The following is a 27,934-nucleotide window of genomic DNA, read 5'->3' on the forward strand; positions in this document are numbered from 1 at the left end:
CCAACAATATGTTTTCCGGCAAAGTTGAGATTCACCTAGTCTCCCGGTTTATCATAGTTGGTATAAGAGCTGATCTTGTTTGTTTAATGGACTGCATAGCCAAATCTAGCTTTTCAGTGGGCTTATCATCAGTGTTGGTGTTCACCAACGATCTTCAAACCCGCTCGTCAGGGTCCCCTTTCATCGGTTGTTGTACCGACATTAGTATGTTCTTAGGAACATCAGTTTCAGGGTTTCAAGTGAAGCATGTCTACAGGTTTCTTCACCCCTTTAACACTCCTATCTCTTGTTGTAGTATTTTTCGCTTTCGTTTAGCCGTCGAATTCACTTCCGGTTGTAATCGTTTAAATCCTTTGGACATCTAATTTAATTTAAGAGTTTCGTGACAAAAAAAAAGCTGAATTCTCTTGAAACAATAGAATAGTGGAAAGTGTTACTTAGTTCTCTCTCAATTAAACCTGCGTTGCATATTGGGATTGAGTGATCTCATGTTTTCTTTCTTATTATGTGATTAGAGGATCCAAAAAATTGCAGTCTATTGGTTAAGTTGAAGCTCATATCATATATTTTAGTTTTTATGCTCTAGTTAAATGTTTCCTTACAAACTTTCATTTCAGTTTACTAATCCTCTCATTTTAGCAGTACTAATCTCAAACAAAAAGGAAAGCAAGAATATGAAGTGTATACATGTTTGAATTCGGACGATGACCATAAGCGTTTCTGAAGCAATTCAATGTTTTGTTCTAGAAATCAATTCCGAAACTGCAACATAAATAAATGTATTTGGAAACTCTGACTAGTCTCCAATGTACGTTTTATTTATCTTATCTCACAAATGGGCTAAACGAGGCCCATAAAGGAATAAAAGCCCAAATAGAAAACTTTGTTCCCTCGTATAATCCTCTTCCTCGACGAAATCAAACTCCACGCCACCATGATTTCATCGTCAGAGATGACGGAGCCGACGACCGCTCAGGCACCGGAAACTGTTACGGCCGTAGCAACGGAAACCGAGATGTCGAGGGAAAGGGACGGTGAAGAGGAGGAGAAGATACGGCGTCAGAAGAAGCTAGAAGAAGCTCTCGAAGCCAAATCTCTTCGCCGCATCATCAGTGCTTACCTCAAGTATATTTATCCTCTCCTTCTTTCTTTATTTTTAATCATTTATCTTTCGGTTCTTTATATATATTGCGTATCTGAATTGGCACTATGATTGGGGTTCAAGGAGAATTATCTGACTGATTACAACTTCGAATCACTCAAATTTAGATTATTATTATTATATTTTCTTAGAATTTAGTAGTGGTTAAATCACAAGAAATTTTTATCTGAGGTTCTTCAGACCAAACTAATGTTACATGATGTAGTTTCTCATTCGGACATGAGGGTTCGGTCCAGAATCTCTTAGTAATAATAAAAAAGGTGTACTATAATTGGGGTTCAGGAGAATTATCTGATTGATTACAATTTGATTTAGTAGTGAAAGTTACAAGAATTTGATTTTGATCGGATGTTCTTCAGACCAAACTAATGTGACATGATGTGGTTTCTCTTTCGGATATGAGGGTTCGGTCCAGACTCTCTTAAGCAATAATAAAAAGAAGGTGTATTTCGGTTATTAGGTCTCCCTTGGTTTATAATGTCAGAAGCTTCACTCACGTTCATTGCTTTTTGAATTCTCACTTTTTTGTGAGTTAAGTGTGATGAAGATTAGTTTTCTTGTAATAGCCATGTTAGTGGGCTCATTCTTAGGTTTGGAAACTTGTTACAGTTACCCCGAGGCAGCAGAAGAGGATCTGAAAAAATGGGAAAGATCATATCGGAAGCTGTCTCCTGCCCACAAGGTTATCTTTTGTTGCATTAGTTTTGTACAGAGACAAACTTCTTATTGTGTTCCTTGTAGTTTTTTTATTTGTTGTGTAAGCCTATTGATATTATGTCAACAGTTTACATTTGATTTGACGCTCATGGATAGATTAGAAATGATATCAAGTGAAGTTCATTACTTGTGGAATCCTCTTTTCTTCTTATAATAAAACTGACTATTTTCAACGATGTATTTTCTCTTTTCCTTGTCCAGGCATTGGTTCCCCATTACGCTTTGAAGTTTGAGAGATTAAAAAGGTGAAATCTATATTTAGTAGACTTTTCATCATTTTTCGTCATCTCGTTGTATATATCAGTGTCTGAGCTTGCTTGGATGATATTCTGAACTTTTTTTATGTTTTTGTTATAGTGTCCTTAAGGTTTAGATATGACTCGTTGGTTCTTCTTTTCGACTTAGGACTATGGAACAATCCTGATGCTTCCTAAACGTTTTCATTAATTTTTGTAGTAAATAATATTTTTTGTCGCTGTGATGATATCCCCTAGAGTAATTGAGGTTAGGAACGGTCTAAACGTATAACAAACTAGTTTTTTGGTGTGACATCAATGCGTTGTCATCCTATTAATAATGTGACCTCTCTAGGATGATTTTCGAAAAATAGTTTGCAATTGCATGTTTAATGTAAGACAACATATTTATCTGCTACCCTCTGAAAGTAAAAAAATGAACTTTGCAACTACTTACAATAGGGAGTACTTCCGTGTTTGATTGTCTAAACCCTGTTAGATTAATTATTCACGTGTCATTTTGTGATATCCGTGCCTCTTATAATTGTTCTTTCTCATGCTGGCACACTAAACTCAATAGTATGCCATATTGAACTTAGTTCTTTATATCCTGTTTATAATCTGATTTAAAATACCAGTTGGTTATTTGACTCTGTTATTGCAGGTGTATATCAACGAATTCATATTTCATATTTAATATGCTTCAGGTTAGTGTTGCATACACATTTTCTAATATTTTCTTATTTCCCTTGGCGTTTTAATTGCTTCATGCTACTTATTTGATTATGTGATTCATAAACTCAACGTTGAAACGCTAGAAATCATAAGCAGTTCATGTCATGTAATGGTTATGAATAATGATGTGAATCATAATTACTTGGCAGGCTTTTGAGCCCCCTATAGACCTGAGTCAGGATCTTGATGGTTATGAAGACTCAAATCTTGATTGTGCTCCACATGAGAAATACGTACTAGATGAAAGGCACGACTCCTCTTGTCAGCCTGCCTTGACTAATAATTGTGCACATGAGGAAGAAAGCAAAAGCTTGCACGACTCAGTAAGAGGAACTCTGTCTATTGCTGTCAGATCAAGACATGAAAAATATATCCTTTTCATTTATGAACTTTAAATGTATATGTATAAATGCAGGAGCTTCAGAGGATGAATGCTAGTGATCCTCCCCCCAAGAATCACTCTGAAGACACAAGAAACCATGATGAGAGATATGATTGTGATGGAGACCATTTAAATCACGACCATGGCAATGTAATGTCAACTCATACCAATTCAGATGATTTTCTAGTTCTAATGTTGCTCTTTTTTCATAGGCATCATTATCATCTCATGATTGGTTGGACCCATCGTTACAGACACATGTTCCACTGGTTGACGTAGATAAGGTATGCTTTTGACTTTTAGTATGCCTGATGAAATCATAAATCTATTAGAGTTCTTGTAATGTTCAGAACAAAGAGTATAAGTTGACGTGTTCGAATTTATTCTCAAGCTCTATTAGATTCATTACGCAGTTTTGACGATCTCATGTAGCTTTCTCTAATTGAGTGAATCCTTTTGATCTTAATTACATCTTACACGTATGCATGGTTTGTTGTTGTGTGTTTTGGTCACCATTTACCAATCTAGTACGTTGAAATGTTCATGGTTTTGTTGTATTCTAACACAGGTTCGTTGTATAATAAGGAATATAGTTAGAGACTGGGCAGCAGAGGTAACTGTGTTTCTTTTTGTCATGTTAATGTACTCAGATTCTTTCATCAATCGCTTATTCAGAACTTGACTTGTTAGTTACTCTTTTTTTTTTTTACTTTTAGGGTCAGAGAGAACGAGACCAGTGCTACAAGCCTATCCTTGACGAGCTTGATTCCTTGTTTCCTGATCGTCAGAAGAAGAGGTACATCGTGCTAGTGATATTCTTTTGAGTCTCTGAGCTCCGCTTACAGAGTTAATTATATGATTTGCAGCACCCCTCCTAGCTGTTTAGTCCCTGGTGCTGGACTTGGACGTCTAGCCCTTGAAATTTCTTGTCTAGGTATGCCATGAAGAAGTAATCTAGCTTCAATGATAATAAAGAATATTAATACTCTTGTGCAATTGGAACAGGTTTCATAAGCCAAGGAAATGAGTTTTCATACTACATGATGATATGCTCAAGTTTTATTCTGAATTAGTAAGAGAGTTTCTTACCTTCCTGAATAATATTTATCTTTTTGTTAATTTCCTTATAATTTACTCTCAACTTGATTGTTTTTCAACAGTGCACAAGTGCCTGGTGAGTGGACGATATACCCCTGGATACACAGCAACTGCAATTCGCTCTCCGACAATGATCAGTTACGCCCTGTTTCTATTCCTGATATTCATCCTGCAAGGTATGCCTTTTATCGAACTTAACTAAAAGTGGTCAAGCAGGTTTGCATTGATGGTTTCATGTAAACTACATTTACTATATGTCACCTGCGAGAGCAGTGCAGGGATAACAGAAGGTTTCTCTATGTGCGGTGGTGATTTTGTTGAAGTATACAATGAATCATGCCAGGCAGGTTAGAACTCGTGATTACTTGTTTTTGTTTAGACAATGTTTGATACTAAAAACACTATTCATTTATTTAAAACGTAACCCGTAACACTGAATTTTCAGGAATGTGGGATGCTGTGGTGACTTGTTTTTTCATAGACACCGCTCATAACATCATTGAGTACATCGAAACCATATCCAAGATCTTAAAGGATGGAGGAGTAATATTCCCTGTTAAACTTTTCTCAACGCCTTTGATCTCTTAATGCTCCTGACTTGTCTAATATCAATTTTTCTATCAGGTTTGGATAAACTTAGGACCTCTGTTGTATCACTTTGCGGACACATATGGCCACGACAATGTACGCACTGGTCTTATCCCACAATCTCGTTATAACGTTTGTTATCACAATGTATATTTCTTGTTTTCACCTTAGGAAATGTCAGTTGAACTAAGTTTGGAGGATGTGAAGAGAGTTGCTTCACAGTATGGGTTCGAGATTGAGGTAATCTTCTAACACAAGACACTATGACAATTCCTGTTTTATCACATGGTCTTCCACACTCATTGCGTGTCCTTGACGTTTACAGAAAGAGAGAACAATTGAAACAACGTACACTACGAATCCTAGGTCTATGATGCAGGTTCAGATTTGTTCATGTCCCTCTAAAGTTTCATTATATCTAATCTCTAATCTCGATTTATTTTTTTGGGTTTATTTTGTTTGCAGAACCGATACTATGCTGCCTTCTGGACAATGAGGAAGAAATGTGCAATAATGACTTAACTAAATATCCCTACAACGATATTCATTCCGGAGATTTTTTGTTGCATCTTGATTTTCTTTTCTTGGGATGAATCAACTATTTGTTTTGTTGGTACAAACTACTATACGATGTTTTCAGTTGATGAATAAAAGAACTTTTGTACTCAATGTCAACCGGTAACATGATTTGGAGATTTAGATCTGGCCATGGCTGGCACTTGCTTAGTACTTGTGAATTAAAAAGCTTGTGCACTGAAAAAGATAGCTACGTTTGTTTTTAGTGAATTGCAGCATACAACGTTATATCATCTTCTATTATCTCTTTTTTGAGTAAAATATAATTTGATGATTCGAAATTAAAAAATAAGTGGCCTAATTAGTTGAAATGGCGTTTGGTAGATTAAGAACCACATATTGGTCGGTTCACCAAACAAACAAACGTTGTCTAACGTTACTCCGCTAATTTACTAGAAGTAGATGCACTAGCCAAATCACAACTTGCGTTTACATTCACTGAGTTGAAAAATTCCATACGCCATCTTGAAACTAAAGTTTTCGTATATAGTATTTTATGTATATTCGTGATGGAAAGGAAAAAAAATTACTTGCAAATCTCAAAAGGAAATATTCTCAGCATAAAGTTTCAGTCCAATTTTACTTGATATAAGTCGCCATTAGCGAATACTGTGTGTAAGGTTTAGTTGTATCTCACTTTCTAACATGTAAATATTCCGATGGAGAAAGCAATAAGCTTTTGCTTTCAGAAAGAAAATAAAACCTTTTATTACAACGAAAGGAATAAACCCATGTTAAATTTATGATCATCGTTCATGTTGCATATTCTAATGTTTTTCTTTAAAAAAAAGTTTCTAATATTATTCAAAAGCTTTGGCATGTATATTTTTGTGCAAACCAAAATCAAATATGTGAATGATTTTTTCTTTTAATTTAAGGAAAATACTATAAATGTATGATGATGGTGATATCAATATATATAATTGTTTTGGTTTCTTAAGTAAGGCAAATAATGAAACATCTTCAGTAGTGTATACACTAGTAATTACGAGTTTAAGTTGGCATATTTGAATTACCATGAAGGAGTTCTGTTTGTTAAAGAGTTATTATTTAAACTAGAGCTAATTTTTGCGCTACGCGCGGATTACATATTTTCAATTTGTTTTATTTATATATTAAAAATTGTGTAATATATGAATTGTAACTAAATTTGGAACAGTTTATTCATTACTAATTTAAATTGAATATTTTGTAGTATTTCCAAATTTTAATATAGGTATATTTTTTCAATTGTGTCATAAAACTTATGTCACTGTAAAGCAGATTTACATTATATGTAAAATAACACAATTAACATAACAAATACGATGACAATAAATTGAGTTATTTTATAACTTTTTGATGTAATCATTTTTATTCTTTATTTTTCAAATTTGCATTTGAACCTTATAAAGGTTTACAAATTTATCAGTGGTTTTAGTTAAAATGTTGAAATTTTATCACACAAATAATACATGGGAACAAATTTTAATATATTTTTTAATTTGTTATGCTTATTTTTTCTATTTTCATTTAACCCTCTGGGTTTGTTTCCAAAGTTTAATATACTATATAATATTAACTTTATATTCAATGTTCTTCTATTTTTATTTAGTAAAGAAAGAATTTTATTCTTAGAGATTTCCTCAATATAACACATAAGTTTTTATTTCATAACCCGCTTTATTACTTACCAATTAAATACAAATAGATAGTGTTTTGCTCAAAAAAGCTCGCAAAAAGCGTTTTGGGACATACAGTAAAACCTCTATAAATTAATAACGTTGGGACTTTAAAATTTTATTAATTTATAGAGATATTCATTTACAATTTTTTCATTAATTATATTTTTTATTATAAGATATATTTATTCTAAGATAAGAAAAATATTTGACATTAGTGTATAGACATTAATTTTTTATTTTTTTTAAATGATATTTATATTATTTGGTGCATATAATATATATTGCATAGAACGTAAATGTGGTTTTAGATATAATACTACTAAATTTAATCAAAGATATATTAAGTGTTAAGAAATATAAAGATATTTTTATTGTGAATATAAAACAAACAATATAATAATAGGTTCTTACTTATATAAAATATGTATACATATAAATTATTAATTTATAATTTTATTGGGACCATACATTTACATATAATGTTTTTTAAAAATATATTATCTTATTATTTTATTGATTTGTGTCAAATTTTAAACCGACTCAAGTTTGACCGACAAAAAATATTAATTTATAAAAACTATATTAATCTTTCAGAGAGAAAGATGCTAGCAATCATCAATGTTTGTCTTGCTGAACTTGGTGATACGATGTTGTATTTGATGAGAACCTGTAAGACACTATTCCACAGCACCAAATTTCCCCGCAAGAACCACAGTGACCCTAAACAAACCAAAAAGGTTCTCATTGATCTGAAAAAGTGCTGCTGAATAAATAGCAAAAGAAAGTTTAACCTTATATTTAGTGTGATAACTGAAGAGAGAATTAGATGCAGAATATAAGAAAAATATTTTCAAGACAATGAATAAAGACATAGATAATGGTATTTTAGATTGACCTAGGATCATTCCAATGCTGGTGCACTGTGACCAAACGGTTGTAGCATTAACGCTTTAGAGTTCTGTCATGGCTTATAACAGGCACACATAAGTATTCAATCTTTGGTGTTGGCTTAATACTGAGGACTTGAGGAGGCATTTAAACTCTGCAACCTGCACATACCATAAACAAAGAAAAACAAAAGAGAGTGATCAATATCAGGAACAATGAATGATAAGCAGTTGTTTCTCTAGAGAAGAAAGAATGTGTAGCTGGAAGATTGACTCCCGTGGATCTCTCTTAAAACCTCTACACTCTCCATGGCTGAAGGACATCTTAGTCTTGTCCAGCCAAAATCTAAACTCTGCAACTTGTTCTGCAGAAACCAATACAATCAGCAAAGCACAAACATAATAACAATAAGATGAAGATACATAAACCAAAGTATTTTGTGGGGTGTCTATAATGGGTAAATCGACTACATAGATAATTAATTTTAAAAAAAATTTAAAAACAGGTAGAAAATAGGAAGCGCACCTGTTCATCAAGAATTAGAAGCTCACGTTCGATGATCATGCAATTTCAGATGGATATATCGCATAATCCGGGGACGGTATATTTCTCCATGTGATTCATCATAAAAAGAAATAGGAGAAACAGAGAGAAGGTTCTATGACTTTACCACTGTATATACAGAGGAATTTGACGATTGATAGATTTATCAATGGACATGCGTTTGGTTTTAGGTTACTGTAAAAGTGGTGATTATATATTATGAAGCTCAAACGCAATATTAAAGGAGAAGATGGAAAATAAGGATGACGTTCTGGTTTTCTTTGCCAGCAAAGTAGACACCGAAGGAAGAAGGATTGTTGGCTACGGTTTAGTAAAATTAATGTTCCAGGTTTGTTTTTTTTTGTTAAGTAAAATGACATGGCAATTTGGAAACATGTTATTGGTTGATTAAATCTGCTGAGGTGGACACCTTAGATTTTGAGCTTATTGTGCTTTTAGTATTGTGATGTCGACAATAAAAGTGTCTAGACCACAAAGAAGTAGAGCAAAACTAAATCAAACTTATGTGTCTATACCAAAATAAAGGATGCTTCTTGGTCGTTTCATTAATTGGTTCGCTGGGATCAATTATGATAACTTAATGTTATTCCGCCGCCCACGCGGTTCTACTAAACCGACCTTCTTCTTCCCTATATACAGTATATGCATGACGACTATATATATGATCATCATGCAAATAACAAGCCATCTCAATATCTCACACACGTATACATTCACCTTTACGTACGATTCTCCCTTTGCTTTTGAAAGAGAACTTACAAGTTGTCCAAACTCCGAAGAATGAGTCAGTTCAGCCAAAAACAATCTGCAGGTATGTTAGCCGTCATCATGATTAATCGTATTCCTAGAGATTTATGGTATTAAACTAACGTGAAACATATGTATGTGTGTTTATAACTAGGAGCTTATCAAACGCCACCAGCGTCTTCCAGTCCCTACGTTGCACCGCCTCCTGCCGGTTACCCAACTAACGACACAAGTCATGCTACGATGGCTCCGGTCGAGACAAAGTCTAAGGGTGATGGATTCTGGAAAGGCTGGTAATCTCTTCTTCTCTTCCTCTAGAAAACTTTAAATTCAGTTTTGTTTGGTTATATATCGAACCGGGTCGGTTATTGTAGTCTTGATTACTTTGCTGTTTTCAATTTTGAATGCAGTCTTGCGGCCGTGTGTTGCTGTTGTGTCCTCGACGCCTGCTTCTGATTTGAGAGGAGTTCGATGGTTTATTTGTTGTTAATTCTCGTGCGAATGATTTGTATCTTGCTTTGTTGTACCATGTTTGGGATTTGAGTAGTTTATCACATTTGGAAATTTTTATCTTTGATTCTTATTGTTGAATTTATCATTTTTCATAAATTATTTTCTTTTTCACACATCAAAATCATGTTAGGACAATGATGACTATAATTTCCATTAGACAAATTCGTGAAGCATCAAGTTTGGCGGCTCTATCGTCGTCTGTTGATAGGAGCTATCAGCTCCTTTGTTTTTCTCTTATCCGGAAAGCGACTCTTCTTAGTTGTGCCCTGCCTCCTCCTTATTTGGTGCCGGAATCTTTAGTTTTATGAGTTTTATGCTTGTGGGAAGGGACCGGAGTCGGGAGCCATAAACGGTAAACCTCCGCTTGTTTTCCAGCGTTGCTCCGTTTTTTTATCTTCTGGCCTCTCCGCTCATCGGAAAAGGGTTCTCAGGATGCGTCCGTGTTGATCTCTGGAGTTGCTACATCGTATTCCTATAATTTGCTATCATGTGAAGCCCACAAACGGCAAAAGAATTTACATTTAGGGCTTCGAAAGATTTAGTTAGGTACTCAGAGCTGCGCTAGTTCTATTGGTAAAGCTTTCTCCCCAAAGGATAGAGATGCCATGTTTGAGTGTCAGTAGTTGCGGGCAGGGGATTAAACAACCGGTCCTTGTTCATGGTCCAAAGAGATTATAGACTTAGACTCAGAACTTTTTGAATTAAAAAAAGAGATTAAGTTAGAGTTTTTTTTTAAAATTCTTATTATTATTTGGGTCACAAATAAATCTAGACAGTGTTTGACTTAAAATTAGAATAAATAGACGTTTGGATACCTCTCGGATTCGATCAGATATTTGGGGGTTTTAGGGTATTTTAATATTGGCGGTTAGAACCAGTTTGAGTATTTTTAAATATCGGATCGGGTTAGGATATTTTTTAACTCGGGTATAGTTATTTTGGGTTGGGTTCGAATATTTAGATTTAAAAAAAAAGCTTTTTGTTCTTAAAATTTATTATTAACTTAAATAATTTTCTAATTTTTAATAGATTAAACGATTAATAGGTTTCAAGATAAAAATTTGAAAACAGAAAAAAACTTATATGGTTATTGTTTTGAGATTTTGAATGCACTTTTTGTTAATGCATCAACCAAGAAGCTCGACATTTATTTTAAGTGAGTAACAAATCACTTTGTCGGTAAGTATATGCATATTACATGATTTTTGAACTATGTACAATATTAATATAAATATTTTAAATAAAATGATGTAAGTAAATTAGGAATATAAGGTTAAATATACATATGTTCGGATATCCATTTAGGTTCTGATATTACTTGTTCGGGTTCAGATATTTAATTTTTCCTAGTTTAATTTCCGTTTGGGTTCGGATATCTAATCTTTTCTAATTAACTCAATATTCGTTCATATATTTTGCCACTTCAATTTGGATTTTCAAATCGGATTTGGGTACCAGTTTGGATATAGGGTAAAATGCATATTCCTAACCTACAAGGCCGTTTAATCTAATTGGTTCACTTGAGTTACGTAGAACTGGTTCTCCTTCCACGACAAATGTACAGAGAATAATTATCAATTAACTTCACCTTCATTTAATTTCAGAGTATCTGAACATTGCTTGACATACAAGCCATCCTCAACCCATACAAAGGATAAGCCGTTCGTTATATAATATCAATGTTGAGTAACGGAGTGTTGTGTAAGTGTGTTGAAAATTCGAACGTGCGTGCTTGTCTTTGATTAGTTGTCTCATCTTTGTTGATTTTTTGTCTTTTCATGTTTTCTCTTTCGATACTTGGTATCTTCTGTATCTTTTGAGCCACCGTAGCTATTTTCCTAATCAGACTTTATCAAAAAAAAAAAAAAATCTTCTGTATCTTTGTTTCAGCATTTTTTTGATAAAACGGGCAAAGTGCTATGAAGATAATGCATTAATGGTCTGAAACAGGAAAAGTCAATGACTCGTGTCTGCCATAAATTAAATATCGCTATCTTCAAGTTCCAGCTCAACTTGTTCAATTGAAATACGAATTTGTCCAAGTCGGCTCTTTAATTTTTTTTTCTTTTTGATCAAGTCGGTTCTTTAAATATTTTTCAATTTTGGCAAAGTTTTAAACTTTTGAGAAGTTTTTATTTTCCCACGTTTTTTATTTTTTGTGTCTTATATTTACAGTTGAGAAGAAGACTGTAAGGTATAACTAATAACCTCTATTGATTAATATTCAATTAATTAATAATTTGGTATCCGCGAGTTCAAGCACAAGTTAGCTAAAACAAGATTAGAAAGTTAAATCTTTTATATGAGCTTATTAAGAAAGAAAAATGTAAAATAGCTCAACCAGTAAAATATCTCAAACAAGTGCTATATCTCACTATTTGTTTCTTGTACAAATTACTAGTATGAAGTCTTTTAGATATGAGCAACAAATTAATTATAAACGCTTGAGATACATCTTAAATGATACTCTATAGTGATTATTAATATCAGTATAGTGATACATTTTATTTAACCAACTAGAAAAAAAATGCGAGGTCCCAATTTATAAAAAAAATGTCTAATTCAGTATTGAAAACATCTGATTTAGTATTGGTTAGAGATTCATGTTGAGAAATTCCGATAATGACATATAGTCCTATACCTTCATATGTTGGAGGCATCCGTATTTTGAACATGGGAAAACCAATGCAAGGCACCATATCTGAATTTGGTAAGCAAGATACGATTACCTTATTAATTTTTGATTACTAGCCTATGTGATAATGTTTTTTATCAGAATTTTTTTCTAGGCAAATCGTAACTATTGCTTATTTTCTGATTTATTTATTTATGGGGAGATCAATTATAAACTACTTCCTCAAGTAAAATTCTTTTGATTGAATAAATTGATGTTTACTATAAATATTTCTCAGGTAATTTACAAAAACAAGTTTGAGTACATAGCATACTTTTTAACAACGATTTGATTATTTTTCTATTAAATATTCGTTAATTGGGACTACAAATTGGGTAAACGAGATACAAAATCACAAGGTTCAATATTTTTTTTGTTTAGATTATCTTATGTCCTGTTAATGAGTAGCACAAATTTATATGATATTAATATATGTGTATATATATACAGATTCACATACTTCCATTTCCATACCAGTTTATATCTTTTTCATCATTAAAAATCTAGAAGTCTCTCCTTAGAAACCCTAAATTATAAAATAAAGAATATGGTGAAGAACGTGAAACTCCTACTCTTCTTCATCTCCATCTCCCTCCTCCTGATCGCCGTTGCTGAAGCCCAGGATGGCCACGAGGGCCATTCTCATTCAAGAAACCCAAAATGCGAATGCTCACACGACCACGACCAAGAAAACAAAGCTGGAGCTCAAAAATACAAGATCGCTGCCGTTCCTTCCGTTCTAATAGCCGGAGTAATCGGAGTTCTTTTCCCTCTCCTAGGCAAAGTCTTCCCTTCTTTGCGTCCTGAGACACCTTTCTTCTTCGTCACGAAAGCCTTTGCTGCAGGAGTGATCCTATCTACAGGGTTTATGCACGTCTTGCCTGAGGCTTACGAGATGCTTAACTCGCCGTGCTTGACTTCAGAAGCATGGGACTTTCCTTTCACAGGATTTATTGCGATGGTCGCTGCGATATTGACGTTATCAGTGGATACATTTGCCACTTCGAGTTTCAATAAATCTCATTGCAATGCGTCGAAGACGATCCCTGATGGAGAATCTGGCGAGCTGGTCGTTGACTCTGCCAAGGTGCAGATGCTTCGGACAAGAGTTATTGCACAGGTTTGTTGCCTCCACGTTTAACAAACATAGCATTTGCGTTTTCTAGTTTAATGATTTTAAAGAAAGTCTTCGAATTTTTTTTTTCTGTTCAGAAGAAATGAAATGAATTGATAGACGAAGATGGATGTGCATTCCCATTTCAATTTAATGGATGCACTGTTACTGCTTCGATCGGAAATATTTATGCATGGAATTCATATGGTTAACATTTCTGAAAATTTAAATAATTTTGATTTTTAGCAAAAATATATAATAGTTTTTTTCCTGAAAATATAACATTTTTGAAAAAATAAAACAACCAATTTTTTTCAGTTTATTTAAAAACATACATTTTCAACTTAACGTGCTTTGTTCAGGATATTGAAAAAAACTACTAGTTCATGCATTTCTGAGAGTTTATTTGTTGTCAACGCGGGCTATTTAGATTCGGACCATGTGAGATTTGATTCTCTAGAGAAACCACATCACGTTATATTGAGTCCGAAATGTTAAAATAAGAACTTTTCTTATGTATTATCTGAGAAAAAAATCATCTAGTGTAAACGTTTATGTTACCCCAGAAACTGATATTCTTGTGTTTTATTAAAAAAAAAAATGAGTTAGGTATTGGAGCTGGGAATAATAGTACACTCAGTGGTAATTGGAATATCACTTGGAGCTTCACAGAGTCCAGAAGCTGCGAAAGCTCTCTTTATTGCCTTGATGTTTCATCAATGCTTCGAAGGTCTTGGCCTTGGTGGTTGTATTGCTCAGGTATCTTTTCTCTTCTATTGATTTTCGTTACTTCATTAATTAATAAGCTCTCTCTCTTTACTCAATCAACATAAGCTTAGTCCACATATGATATATTCATGACGAAATATATATGTCTATATGACTATATCCTCTTGTATATTTTGTAGAGTTGCGTTATGCATAGTTGTCGCACACGTTTTCACTTCCATTATTTTGTTATTGTAGGGCAAATTCAAGTGTTTGTCAGTAACAATAATGTCGACTTTCTTCGCGATAACAACTCCATTAGGTATCGTTGTTGGAATGGAAATAGCGAATACGTACGATGAGTCTTCTCCAACGGCTCTGATCGTACAGGGAGTTTTGAACGCTGCATCCGCAGGTATTCTCATCTACATGTCTCTGGTGGACCTTCTCGCAGCTGATTTTATGCATCCCAAAATGCAATCCAACACTGGACTTCAAATAATGGCACATATTGCTCTTCTTCTTGGTGCTGGCCTCATGTCTATATTGGCCAAATGGGCATGATTATTTTCTTATTCAACACTCAATTATTTGTTCTTTTTGTCAAGCATTTGTTCTTGTTTCTCCTTTAATTATTTTTTTGAAATCTCTATTTTCTGGCCCACTTCATGTCTACATGAGAAAAATTATTTGAATTATGTATAGTTTATTCATGTCCCAGAAAAGTAAGAAGCCCTGATTTGTTTCTTGAATGAGTGTGACTTGTAATGACCTTATGTTATATTTATTTGTGTGTTATATAACGTATCTTATATATAGCTAAGTCGTAATTAGATTATACTACAGTTATTCAACTTACAATGATCGTATAAAGAAACGACTTTCTACGAAACCTCTAAGAAGGTAGAATCCAAAATATATGTAAAAATAAGATTAACATCAAAATTTCTAACATGATAGGTTAGAATTTGTTGCTCTCTGAACAACCAATAAACCAAATATGCTTCTACAGTTGCATTGGTTTTTATTAGCTATATATGTTACACACGCTATATATTAGCAAGCTATACATCAAGAAGAGTTTGATAAAAAAAAAACTAAATAGCTAATAAGTTTAAAAGTGTGAAGTTGTTGAAGTATCTGAAACCATTACGGTAGATATCATTTGTCCATATATTATTTTAATTCTCATTTTATTGCGCTTATTTTGCTTTTTAGTTAAGACTTTTGTATATCTTCTCAAAAAGCTATTTCGATTCTTTATAATTGAATAAGTTTTTTTAGCTATTCATGTTTACAATATTAACACTGGTAATATTATTAAGGCAATAAGTAACAAATGAAAAAAATAAAATAATTAAAGCATAAACATACTAAAGTGAAAAAAACAAACTTCAAAAAGTTTATTTACAATAGAATAACTAACTATATACTTTAAATATTTCTGTAAAACAAGATTCCCAACTTTAAGAAATAAGCTAATGAACATACTACACTTAAATTGGCAATTGAGAAGCTATATCCGAGGGTTGTCCAAAAAAAAAAAAAAGAGAAGCTATATCCGTGAAAAAAAGTTTCATTTCAAAGAGATTTCTAAAGAGCCATTAACATAAACAGTTTTTAGAAGACTCATTAAATTAAATTGAAACTTATCCAGAGAAGTAACACACCACCTAAAATGAATAGAAACTCTTTAATGCATCCTCATAACTTTACTACAGTTATAAATATTTCAGTATATAAACACAACGCCATTTATCGTTGACCCAAAGATTACATAAATATTTATAACTGATTTCTATCTGTTTTCCAAAGTTTGAAATGATTTGCTCTCTTTTTCGCCATTGTTACCGTTCCAATACCGCGGCGGATGAAGAAGAATCATCAACGATTAATCAGTTATCGTTAGTTACTTACTCAGAGCGAAGCACATATGGGGATTCCAAACGGTGGCGACCGTCGTTGTATCCCATTTTGGAGATCGACGGCGAGAGTGATCACTTAACGGCGAAGGTCTTACTCTCATGTGATAAATCAAAGGCCAAAAAAACGACTTCGTTCAGATACAAATTCAAGAGAGCCTGGTAAGTCATCACGCATAATCCCATATTATATTCTTAAAATCCATAGATTAGGTTATACAAAAAATGCACAGTCTATCTTTTTAGTTACGACATTTTTTCCTTTTAACATTGATTGTATATGAATATCCCTATGATGAGTATGCAATATTTTTGTAAGTTGTTGCATAGTGTATATAGTTTTCTATTTATCAGTTTAGTTTATGAAAAAAGGTTTGATTATGCTTTCAAAGTATATGTTTGATTATGCTTTGATGTTAAAAAAAATATATAATCAACTTTAGAAGAAATGCCATTTACTTACTTTAATAAAAATATAACGAAGTACTTTTTGATAGGAATATTGCGATGGCGGATTTAAGAACCTCGCCCGGATTGTCTCCTTGCCCAGTTGGGCATCGACTTCTATAATCATATGTTCTTTCGGTAATGTGACAGATATTTAGTATAATGTAAATTAGTATTTATTGCATTTTTTATGTTCTTAAAATGAGGGAAACGAGAGAAATGATTATTGTCCATGCTAATGATTTTGTGCTTATTCATTCTGTTTCATGAACATTATTTATATATTACATTTTATTCCATATCCATTATGAACAATAATCAAATTTAATTTTTTTTAATATACTTTAAACAAGCAAACAAATAAAAAAAATCATTGCAAGCAACATTTAACTCAAATCACAAAGAGTGATTTTGATTGTTCTATATAAGTTAACAAAAAAATCCATTGAGATAATTTAAATAGGAAATTACCAAGAGTATTCATCAACAAAAGCATAAATATTTTGAAACTAAACTAAAAGAAACTTGATAAACACACAAATCGTATAATTAATGCAAATCACTGAAGAAAGAAAAAAAAAATACTATGGGTCCGATTGGCGTTATGGCTTTGAGGAATAAAAACATTTTGGAATTTTCACATGTATTCAAAATTTCACTAAAACTTTAAACTTGTGGTAATCTCTAATTGGATAATGACTTATTCAGTTATCTTAAAATCATTGAAAACATGACCAATCAGAGAAAAAAGTTCACTTTTTCCATATTTATCCCAAAATGAATCTTGACTCATATGTTCTCTATTATTTTCCTATAGATTCTCATTAATTATATGTATTTTATAGCTACTTTATATTATTAAAGTGATGATTTTTTACCTTTCTAAATCAACAATAATTTTAAAAGTAAATAATATAGTTACTATTCAAATATACCAACAAACATTAATAAATGACCCCTAAAAAGAGTAGTAATCCTTCGTATATGATAAGGGTGTATATAACAACAAACCCAAATGTTGTAAAAAAACCCAAATCTCTTACCAATACTAACACTTGGAATAGTTTCAAATGGTTTTTTGTCTATTCCGTCTATGTTGTTGTTCCTCCCCCACCACCGTGACTGATCAGCCATCGCCGGTGGTGCTTTACTCAGAAGAGTACACAACATGGAGACCGTCTTTAGCCCCGATATTGGAAGATGAAGAAACTGAGATTGATAACCATGTCACACATGTGAAATCTAAAAACAAAAAGAGGAGTGCGTTCAGACGAATAATGAAGAAGTTCTGGTGTTAAGTGGTAACATACGCTCTGCTAACTTTTCAGTTTTAGTTATTATTTTATATATTCGTAATACTTGTTTAATTATTTACTAGGTAAAGAATTTACAGTGATGGATAGAGCATTGCCAAGTAACTTTTTTCCAAATATTGGAGTTTAGTGTATATGGTCATATTATTCAGTAGCTTGTATAAGCATCGTTGTTGTACCTTAACTATGGTTTGTATAGTGTGTTTGTGAGGGAAAGACAGCTCTCAAAAAGGGCTTTTGGTTGCTTACTCGATTCTCAAGCATTTATTTCAAGCAGGTTTAAAACGTCGCTAAGTTTGGTTCGGTGAGAAGTTTATCAGATAACCAGAGATATGTGAACCCTAACATTCTAGGTTTACCATCTTGATTAATCCTGTTTGGCCATGCCTTTAGTATAATCTTATTATATCCATCTCTACCTAATCTTGGAAACCAATTTTTGCCCGCAACTTTAGTACCTTCTGTCCATCCACAACTCAAAACCTTAGGAACATCAAACATTCACAAAGTCAGAACATATATACAAAAGTATGTTACATAGGGTGATCAGTTTGCTTACTTGCTGAACAAGTTACTGAGGTACACTCATAGTTTCTGCTAGCTGCTCTTTGTTCTTCAGCTCATGACAAGTTAGCTTGATCTCTACGCATCTAGAAACAGAGCAATATTACGATAGAGAATAAATGTTATTCTCATTTTGATGTATTTTTCATCCTCAACAGCTGTTCTTCCTCGGCGCAGAGACAAAACTCTATGTTTCTATTCCAATATCCGATCACAAGCACCTCAGTATCAGGCAGTTAACATGGTTTCCAATACTGACATTGCTTTGGACATTTTGATTCCGACATTTTATAACCATGGCTCCATCTATGTGACTCTGATTCACTTTCTTAAGCTTCAAGAATGTTATCGCTCGTTATGGCCCTAAACTGAGGCGTGACAAAGACAGGGACATAGTTGGTCAAAACATCATAATATTGATCTGTTTCACAAAGTAGCTTTAAAGAGAAAAGAGTACAAAGCACAAAGTAGCTTTCCATCTAAAGAGAAGAGAGTACACAGCAACAAACTTAACTTAGAACAGATAGCCAAACAAAGTCTCAAGTTATGAAGTACCTAAACACTTACAGAAGCTTCACATTCTCTACATGGTCTAGAAAGATGTGAACATGATCATACTCAGACACATCCATTCCTTGGATTGAAACTCTAACGACAGTATTCCTCTCAATATTGAAGTAGATTAGGTGAAAAGGTCTTCCTGGAAGACCCAGTGGCCTCATAACAATCTCATTTGTCCGCGTCATTCCAACAAATCCTAACCTTACACTCCCAACAATATCCTCCCACAAAGCGGGCAATACAAACGTACGCTCAGACCATTCCTGCTTGTCGGTATCTTCTAGTACCCACAGGTTAACACTTGTACTTCTTTCATAAACGTAGCCAGATTCTCCAGACAGAAGAAAACCTAATTTACCATTGTAGTTTACCATAGTTAAAATAACACTATTAACACTACGGTTTTCAAAATTCAGAAAAAATGTGCACTAATTCTCTCAAATATCTTTATCTCGATTTTAATTTGGTTCTGTTATGATTGATTATAGAATATGAATGTGGTTCTCTCGTGGTTTTAAAATTAGGTTTACCTTTTCTAATTATGCTTGTTGTTTTGTTCTCAAGATAGTTCTGCTTTTGTGTGTTTTAGGAAATACCGAGCAAAGAGAAAGCGAGTGTCTTAGAGAAGGAGACATGTAATGATATATTGTTCCTTTCCAGTAACTACAAGTCGACACAATTTCTCTGATAAATCAACCATATAGTTCAAAACATTATTTTTGATTTATAGTTTCAGTTGTATTCGTGCATTTTCGTAGAAGTATTTGTCTTTTGATTAAAAAAGCTGGTTTCGGATATCATCGGCTAAAATCGAATTAATAAACCAATTGTGGGACATTCTATAACATTTTTGATTCAGGTTTTTTTAGCTTCTCTTACAAGAACATTCTCATTCACCAAGAACTAATCAAGCTAATCATAAAGTAGCTTTAAAGAGAAGAGAGTACAAAGCACAAAGTAGCTTTCCATCTAAAGAGAAGAGAGTATAAAGCAACAATCTTAACTTAGAACACAGATAGCCAAACAAAGTCTCAGGTTTTGAAGTACCTAAACACTTACATAAGCTCCACATTATCTACATGGTCCAGAAAGATGTGAACTTTATCATACTCAGACACATCCATTCCTTGGATTGCAATCCTAACGACAGTATTCCTCTTGGTATTGAAGAAGAATAGGTACAAAGGTATTGGTAGAATACTCAGCGGCCTCATCACAATCTCATTTGTCCGCGTCATTCCAACAAAGCCTAATATTGCACTCACAACAACATCCTCCCACAAAGCGGGCAATACAAACGTACGCTCGGACCATTCCTGCTTCTCGATATCTTCTAGTACCCACAGGTTAACAATTCTACTTTCTCTATAAGCGCAGACAGATTTTCCAGCCCGAAGGAAACCTAATTTACCATCGTAGTTGATCATAGTTCCCTCAGTGACAAACGTCTTAACTTTAACAAAGCTGAACTTCTCAGACCTAACGTCAAAGCAAACTAACACAGTAGTCTCTGTAGACATGTCAGTAGATAAATAGTACAAAACACCATTGATGCATTTTTGCCTCACATGTTGAGAATAATAACTGAGTATGCATCCACAATCGATCGTTCTCCACGACGGGTTTTCTGTTCCTAATGTCAGAACTTGATACTCCTCAGCCACCACATTGAGCAGTCCAGAAAACTTTGCTCCCCACATGGACAACACCTTGACTTGTTTATCAATAGGATCATACCCAAACAAACTCATTGACCTTGTCTTCGCCCTGGTGAAAGGCAAAGATTGTCCAGTGCTAGGGTTACATATCACCGAATGTGTCCTTCCACTAAGACCCACCAAGCCATGATCAAGCCCATTTATTCCAAACGCACCATTACGGAAGTAGGCATCAAAAGACAACTTCATACGATAAGTGGCCACTACAGGAGACGAATTCTCATCCGGATTTTGCGGCTGAGGTGCAGAGAAGAAGAACAAGTCACCGTCCTTTTGGTAGGCGAGCAACAGCTTGGGGAGTGTGCGTGACCTGCTCAAGAACAGCTCCGTGAAATCTTGACGGCGAAGGACGGAGGACCACGTCTTCGAAACGCACCTACATGTAGCTATTGACTTCACCGGCAGCCTCGAGAATATCTCCATGATGAGATCGACTGGAAATGGTAATGAGTTGTCTCTTCCATTCTCTAAGGTCTTCGATCGAGTATTACGTCTGGTAGTGGTTAGATCATTCCCGGAGAGGTTACGACGCCGTGTTTTCATGGCGCAGGCACTGAGTTTAAAACCCTAGACCAACCACTACGACTTCGCCGTTGCTCCTCCACCATTTTGAGGTGAACCACAGGGAAGAGTAAGGCCTCAAAGTCATATTAAATGGGCTGAGAACAAGCCCAAATTTAGGGCCCGTCTCTTAAGAGCAGCATTTTAATCTGATTTTCGAGAATAGAGATTTTAATGGAAAAAGTTGCTCAAAAAAGATGAAGATTTTATTGAAAACAAAAGTTATCCTCTTTTTAAAAAAATTGCTAAAATTACAGTGAACAAATTATTAACTACGAGATACTAATCAAAATCTTCTCATATAAAACAACTCTTTCAAATTAAAGTCCTGTAGTTTTTTATTGTAATTTAAAAGCACAAACAGTTATTTTTTCTTTTAACTTCAATATTTTATTAGTTAATAGAATTTACATGGTCTTTGATGTAACAAATGAGTTATAGTATTTGGTACATAATAATGAAAGACAAATGTTTGAAGAGGAGGTAGTAAATTTTTCGCCAAAGCATCATCAACTCTGTTTCCTTCTCTTGATATCTATACGAACTTGATTTTATGAAATTGTTGTCTCCACCAGTTCGTATATCCTTTGCTCCAACAATGCTGCATAGCTATGATTGTTGTGCTTTGCTCTGCGTTTTCCATTCAGTAGCATCAGACCTCGCTTGTTGGATTAAATTTCTCCAAGCAATGCTTTTTTTGTTGAAATATAAGCAAGTTTTGACTCTTCCAAAGCCTCCATAGCATCCAGATTGGTAAATCTTGAAAGTGTGCTAGACTTGGTGATGTTGTTATCTGTAAACATGCATCTATCTTTTCCTCCAGAGTAGCAGTATTGCTATTAAGTATTGTATGACATGAAATATGTTTATAATTAAGAATAAAACGTTAATAAATATGTTTCATATTAATTCAATATGACATGAAATCCAAACGATTATTAATTTCTAACGTACATACTCTAAACTGTAATAATATAATATACAAGAACGTTATTCAGACTGATTAATTCACAGAACTAAATCAAGCTGATCATAAAGACCAGGTTCCAGTTCTTTTTAGTGAGAGAATACATAAAATGGATTTGATAACCCCTGTTTTCTCAGGTAGGACATTTTACTGTGAGTGAGATGCAGGTATTATACCAGTTATGCATTAGTAACCAATCTCGATCTATTGTAGAGGTTGTCTTTCTCTTTTGCATTTTACCAACCTATGGACGAATAGCATATAACTCACCATTTTTTTTAAAATGGCTTTGCTTGTAAGGAGAAGAGAGTATAAAGCAACAAACTTAACATATAGCCAAACAAAGACTCAAGTAATGAAGTACCTAAACACTTACATAAGCTTCACATTCTCTAAATGGTCTAGAAAGATGTGAACTCTATCATACTCAGACACATCCATTCCTTGGATTGCAACTCTAACGACAGTATTCCTCTCGGTATTGAAGTAGAATAGGTACAAAGGGCTTGGTGGATAGGCTAGCGACCTCATCCCAATCTCATTTGTCTGCGTCATTCCAACAAAGCTTAACGAGGCACTCCCAACAATATCCTCCCACAAAGCAGGCAATACATACACATGCTCAGACCATTCCTGCTTTCCGATATCTTCTAGCACACACAAGTTAACACTTGTACTACTTCTAGAAAGCCATCCTTCAGACCAAAGTAAACCTAATTTACCATTGTAGTTTATCATAGTTCCCTCAGTGAAGAACATATCAACTTTTTTCAGATCTAACGTCAAAGCAAACTAACACATGACTCTCTGTAGACATATCCACAGATGGATAGTACAAAATACCATTGATGCATCTCCCTCTGATATGTGGCCAATAACGGAGTTCGCGGCCGCAGTTGATCATTCTCTGTGACAGCTTTCCCGTTCCTAATGTCACAACTTGATACTCCTCAGCCACAGGAAGGACACTTCCCTGACTTACTGACATGGACAATACTTTGACATGTTTATCAATAGGATCATACCCAAACAAACTCCTTGACTTAACTCTCTTCGTCTTCACTCTGGGTAATGGTAATGATTGTCCAGTGCTAGGGTTACATATCACCGGCACATGCACCGAGGGCACCCTTCCCTTTCCGATCCACCTACTTGTAAGACCCACCAAGCCTTGATCAAGCCCACTTAATTCAAACAAACCAGGGAGGTACGCATGAAAGGAAAACTTCATATGATAAGTAGCTACTACAGAAGACGAATTCTCATCCGGGCTTTGCGGCTGAGGTGCCGAGAAGAAGAAAAACTCACCGCCTTTTTGGTAGGCGAGAAACAGCTTGGGGAGTGTACGTGACCTGCTCAAGAACAGCTCGGTGAAATCTTGACGGCTAAGGACGGAGGACCAGGTCTTTGAAACGCACCGGCATATAGCTATTGACTTCAACGGAAGCTTCCAGAATATCTCGAAAACGAGATCAATTGGAAATGGTAATGAGTTGTCTCTTCCATTCTCTGAGGTCATCGATCGCTTATTACTTCCGGTAGTTGAGGAAAGATCTCCGGAGAGGTTACGCCGCCGTGTTTTCATTGCGGAGACAATGAGGTTGAAACCCTAGAGAAACTCACGAATGTTTTGCCTTCGCTCTACCATCTACCAGACTACCACCCTCTCGGGGAAATGGCTTTAAGCTCACGAATGTTTTGCCTTTGCTCTAATATTATGGGGGCACAAAAAATCCATTTTTCATTATCCGTTCTAAAATCCTTAGAGCACCATTAACCCTAGCACCCCTAATGGGGTGCTTAATCACTTTTTTAATAATAAATGGGTGATAAACACTTTTTTTAAGCAACCTCTAAATTTTGTCCTCCAATGCAAGTATCTTATTTAGGGGTTCTTAAAAAAAATTAAACATTGTTTTATTTAAGATAAAATTTATTTATTATATAAAACATATTAAAAGATCAAAAAAAAATTAAGAAACACTTTGGTTTGTAAAATCTATTGCCATCATCAGAAAGTAAGCCAACATTGTTTGAAACATCCTATAAGAGTAAACCAAGAAGAAGACGTTCAAGAATAAACCAAGCTACACATACCTTTTATCCACAGATAAACAAGTTGATTTAGTCATGCTTCTTGAACCCAAACCTTCCACTTGGAATTCGACTGAGAAAGCCAGTATCCATCTTCTTATAGTGACTGTGAAACTTCATGAGCAGAGAATCAACAAAACCACCAACTTCGTCTTCATATTTCTCATACAGAACCGGCATTGTGTGAGCTCCCACAAACCCTTCACACATACAAAATGCATCACCCCTTAGGAAAAAAAATCTTATAAACTCAAATTCTCAATCTTTCTAAAGAATCTCACTCACCAATATACAAAACAGTTAGGAAGTTGCAATCTGTAAGGGATCATTGCGGCTAGCCATAGTTCAATCGCAGCCTGAAAATTATGTTAATGCAGAACTGATTAAAGTGCCATGAACATTAAAAGAACAGCTAGAACCAAACAAACATTTGAAGGCATTCACCAGATTATAGTAAAGGAAGAAGAATCCAAAATGTAAAAAAGACTTAACCTTTCCTTTGAGAATACAGAGGAGGGCCTCCCATACGCTGGACGAAGAACTCATACTGGTTCTGGATGACAAACTGTGGAGGTGGAATAACCTTCTGTGGAAGCTAATCTCCTGAAATTTACAAGAACAAATTCAACTTAAAACCCGCAAAAGTTACATGACATAACAAATTAAAACTTCAATGGGCTGGAGACACCACAAAGTTATTGCATTCTCCTGAAAATTGAACCTAAGAACTATAAAACAGAGCAGAATAGTACACAATCAAGTGAAGTCTTAACAAACTGAGGCTAGAACCCATATAAATGACGAGACAGAGCATATTAAAACATCAATGAAGACATAACTAAGTTACTGTCTTTCCTGAAACCCATTAGCGAGCTTGAAAACCAAAACCACAATAGAGAAATGAGCCTAAATGCTACGAAACAGAACAGATTAATCCACAATCAAGTAAAGTCTAGCAAACTAAACCATCAATAAAGATACCAAGAAAGATTAAAACTTTACAGAAGATATGAACAAAGCTACTGTATTTCATGAAACCCATAAGCGAGCTTGAAAGTCAAACACCACTAGAACAAATAAAATAGAAAGACCATAGAGAGGGTTACTGTGGGAGGTGAAGGAACCCCCCATGGCCATAAGAGAAGTTAATCGACCCAGCTTGAAGAGAGTGAGCAGGCGCGAAGATAAAATAGGGTTTATGGTGGCCATTTTTGTCCGTTTCAAGCAAGTGGAGAGGAAGAGAAGAAGATTGTGGCCATCGTTACGAAGCATTGACGGCGGTGAGAAGGAGAGAACGGGAGAGGATGGAAGACGACACGTGTATCAAGAGCCGGTGCTTCTTCCTCTTAATTAAGCTCCGCTGCTTAAGGTAATTGTGATTTTTCTTTTTTTTTAATTACAAAAAAACCTAAGCACCCCACTTAAAACCTCCCGTTAATGCTGCTCTTACTAAATTTATTTACTACGGGGATACTAATCAAAACCTTCTCATATAAACTCTTTCAATTAAATTCCTAATATTAGTTTTTATTTTATTTTAAAAATACAAACAGTAATTAAGATTTTTTTTACTAAATATGCTTAACTAGGTGTTTTGCCCGCGATGCGTGCTTAAACATTTTTATAATTTTTGAAAAGTTTTTTGTACATTATATTCATTATACTCAAATAAATCTTAAAATAACTTAATATTATATTTTTAATTATATAATTAATTTTTTTTATTTGATTAATATTTAATTATATAATTTATGTTTTAATTTTTTTACTAAAATATTTTTCAGATAACAATACAATATATATATATAGAAATTATTATTTTTTAATTATATTTTTAGATTTTGGATAGTTCAATATTCTATTTTAATTATATAATTAAAAATTTTATTTGATTAATATTTAGCTATATAATTCATGTTTTTAACTTTTTATATATAATAAATTTACTTCGTAAATAATAGTATAGATGAAATATTTGGAAGTAACTCTATATTGGAACTTGACATTAGCGAACTAATTTTACGTGATCAAACATTACATACAAATTTTTGGTTTAATCTAACTAATACTTTTTTGCAATATATCAATTTTGTTTAGGTACTTCATAATGTGTCAATTAAGTAATTACTTTTCTTATATTATAATAGTATAAATATAGGGATTTTTGCAACATTAACCTACAACTTAAAGTCAAACACAAAACTAACCTCCTTTTTTTTTGAAAATTGGTTTTGCCCTATTCACCCCACAAGTTCATATAATTTACGAAAATGCCATCAATTTTTTTTTTTTTTTTTCGAAAATGACATCTTTACTCTCTCACCCTCATCATCTTCAAGTAATTACAAGATTGCCATTGTCATCAATACCACAACCACCATGAACAACCAATTTGAAGCTCTTAATGCTCCTAAAATCGATTTACCCTTCTTCTTTTTCCATTCTTGTGAACTAAACACAACATATCTCTCACTTTCTCTCCACAATGAGCTAAAAAAACCCAAGATTTTGATTCTAAAATTTTTATGGTTCATAGAGTCATAGAAGCTAACGATTATGGGTGGGTGACTTCCGTTTGTGATTCTGTGTGCTTGGAGAAGCCTTATGTATGCTAAGGAACTTATCTCACCAATTTAAGGTATGACATCGAGTTTTTTTCCAGATCTGTTCGTCAGACGACTTACTTGGGAAGTCGTCTGGCTGTAGACGACTTACCTTTCAGTCGTCTGGCTGTAGACGACTTACCTGGAAGTCGTCTGGTCAACGCAGAGGTTATTTTTGCAATTGACTTTGAAATCTGTAACCTGAGACGACTGAAAGTTAAGTCGTCTACTATTGTTTGGTTTCAAAAAAAATTCCAAAGAACCTAGACGACTTACATTTCAGTCGTCATAGGTTAGTTTTGTATTTGACTGGATAATTTCAGAAGTTTGACTTCCCCAGACGACTTACATTTCAGTCGTCTGGCGAAAATTAAAATAATAATATTTTTTTTAAAGTAAACGACTTACAATTAAGTAGTCATAGGTTAGTTTTGCAATTGAAAAAAAAAACTTCAAGATTTAATTATACACAGACGACTTATAATTCAGTCGTCCACCAGACGACTTAATTGTAAGTCGTCCAGGATTTTTTTCCGAGATTCTGGTCAAACCTCGTAAATTCTGGACGACTTACATTTCAGTCGTCTCGTGGACGACTGAATTATAAGTCGTCTGTATATAATTAAATCTTGAAGTTTTTTTTTTCAATTGCAAAACTAACCTATGACGACTTAACTGTAAGTCGTCTACTTTTAAAAAAATATTATTATTTTAATTTTCACTAGACGACTGAAATGTAAGTCGTCCAAAAAGTCAAACTTCTGAAATAATCCAGTCAAATGCAAAACTAACCTCTGACGACTGAAATGTAAGTCGTC

At 34.0% G+C, this 27,934-nt stretch overlaps 7 protein-coding genes and 2 long non-coding RNA genes across 12 annotated transcripts; 3 read left to right on the forward strand and 6 right to left on the reverse strand.

Annotated features, from left to right (window-relative positions):
- The first annotated feature begins 857 nt into the window (after positions 1-857).
- LOC103865181 (carnosine N-methyltransferase) lies at positions 858-5,587 on the forward strand. Its single transcript, XM_009142963.3, has 18 exons — positions 858-1,125; positions 1,772-1,844; positions 2,081-2,124; positions 2,780-2,822; positions 3,000-3,173; positions 3,266-3,382; positions 3,445-3,516; positions 3,801-3,845; positions 3,949-4,028; positions 4,099-4,166; positions 4,238-4,304; positions 4,393-4,506; positions 4,604-4,677; positions 4,776-4,873; positions 4,955-5,014; positions 5,090-5,158; positions 5,244-5,297; positions 5,384-5,587. Exons 1-18 carry the CDS (start codon positions 935-937, stop codon positions 5,438-5,440), a joined length of 1,500 nt encoding a protein of 499 aa, XP_009141211.1. The 5' UTR covers positions 858-934; the 3' UTR covers positions 5,441-5,587.
- On the reverse strand, positions 5,350-8,809 carry LOC103865182. The gene is made up of 3 exons (XR_632380.3): positions 8,572-8,809; positions 8,054-8,410; positions 5,350-7,878 (listed from the first exon to the last, which is right to left on the reverse strand). It is a non-coding gene; the product is annotated as an uncharacterized LOC103865182 (long non-coding RNA).
- Positions 8,810-9,279: 470 nt separating this feature from the next.
- Positions 9,280-9,978, forward strand: LOC103865183 (cysteine-rich and transmembrane domain-containing protein WIH1). Its single transcript, XM_009142964.3, has 3 exons — positions 9,280-9,421; positions 9,512-9,650; positions 9,768-9,978. The coding sequence occupies exons 1-3, from the start codon at positions 9,391-9,393 to the stop codon at positions 9,811-9,813; spliced, it is 216 nt and encodes a 71-aa protein (XP_009141212.1). The 5' UTR covers positions 9,280-9,390; the 3' UTR covers positions 9,814-9,978.
- A 627-nt stretch (positions 9,979-10,605) lies between these two features.
- LOC117133392 lies at positions 10,606-12,312 on the reverse strand. Its single transcript, XR_004457145.1, has 2 exons — positions 12,079-12,312; positions 10,606-11,917 (listed from the first exon to the last, which is right to left on the reverse strand). It is a non-coding gene; the product is annotated as an uncharacterized LOC117133392 (long non-coding RNA).
- A 735-nt stretch (positions 12,313-13,047) lies between these two features.
- Positions 13,048-17,317, forward strand: LOC103865184 (zinc transporter 3). Its single transcript, XM_009142965.3, has 3 exons — positions 13,048-13,664; positions 14,268-14,417; positions 14,625-17,317. Exons 1-3 carry the CDS (start codon positions 13,092-13,094, stop codon positions 14,928-14,930), a joined length of 1,029 nt encoding a protein of 342 aa, XP_009141213.1. The 5' UTR covers positions 13,048-13,091; the 3' UTR covers positions 14,931-17,317.
- Positions 17,318-18,619: 1,302 nt separating this feature from the next.
- On the reverse strand, positions 18,620-19,547 carry LOC117133373 (F-box protein At5g65850-like). The gene is made up of 2 exons (XM_033289398.1): positions 19,180-19,547; positions 18,620-18,698 (listed from the first exon to the last, which is right to left on the reverse strand). Exons 1-2 carry the CDS (start codon positions 19,545-19,547, stop codon positions 18,620-18,622), a joined length of 447 nt encoding a protein of 148 aa, XP_033145289.1.
- A 463-nt stretch (positions 19,548-20,010) lies between these two features.
- On the reverse strand, positions 20,011-22,498 carry LOC103865186 (F-box protein At5g65850-like). The gene has a single exon (XM_009142966.3). It carries the CDS (start codon positions 21,432-21,434, stop codon positions 20,229-20,231), a length of 1,206 nt encoding a protein of 401 aa, XP_009141214.1. The 5' UTR covers positions 21,435-22,498; the 3' UTR covers positions 20,011-20,228.
- Positions 22,499-22,729: 231 nt separating this feature from the next.
- LOC103865187 (F-box protein DOR-like) lies at positions 22,730-26,175 on the reverse strand. Of its 4 annotated transcripts, none has more exons than XR_004457143.1 (4): positions 25,006-26,115; positions 24,799-24,869; positions 24,517-24,713; positions 23,703-24,128 (listed from the first exon to the last, which is right to left on the reverse strand). XR_004457143.1 is itself a non-coding variant. In XM_033289466.1 (2 exons), the coding sequence occupies exon 2, from the start codon at positions 24,002-24,004 to the stop codon at positions 23,180-23,182; it is 825 nt and encodes a 274-aa protein (XP_033145357.1). In that variant the 5' UTR covers positions 24,005-24,713; positions 24,799-26,175; the 3' UTR covers positions 22,730-23,179. The 4 variants fall into 4 exon arrangements, 1 of the variants encoding a protein (XP_033145357.1); XR_004457144.1 differs by lacking the exon at positions 23,703-24,128 and having other exon boundaries at positions 24,319-24,713; positions 25,006-25,116; positions 25,620-26,165; XR_004457142.1 differs by lacking the exon at positions 23,703-24,128 and having other exon boundaries at positions 24,319-24,713; positions 25,006-26,140.
- Positions 22,792-23,157, reverse strand: LOC117133374 (F-box protein At5g65850-like). Its single transcript, XM_033289399.1, has one exon. The coding sequence runs from the start codon at positions 23,155-23,157 to the stop codon at positions 22,792-22,794; it is 366 nt and encodes a 121-aa protein (XP_033145290.1).
- Positions 26,176-27,934: the final 1,759 nt, after the last annotated feature.

Source organism: Brassica rapa, chromosome A04 (genome assembly GCF_000309985.2).
Source record: "Brassica rapa cultivar Chiifu-401-42 chromosome A04, CAAS_Brap_v3.01, whole genome shotgun sequence".
Lineage (NCBI taxonomy): Eukaryota > Viridiplantae > Streptophyta > Magnoliopsida > Brassicales > Brassicaceae > Brassica > Brassica rapa.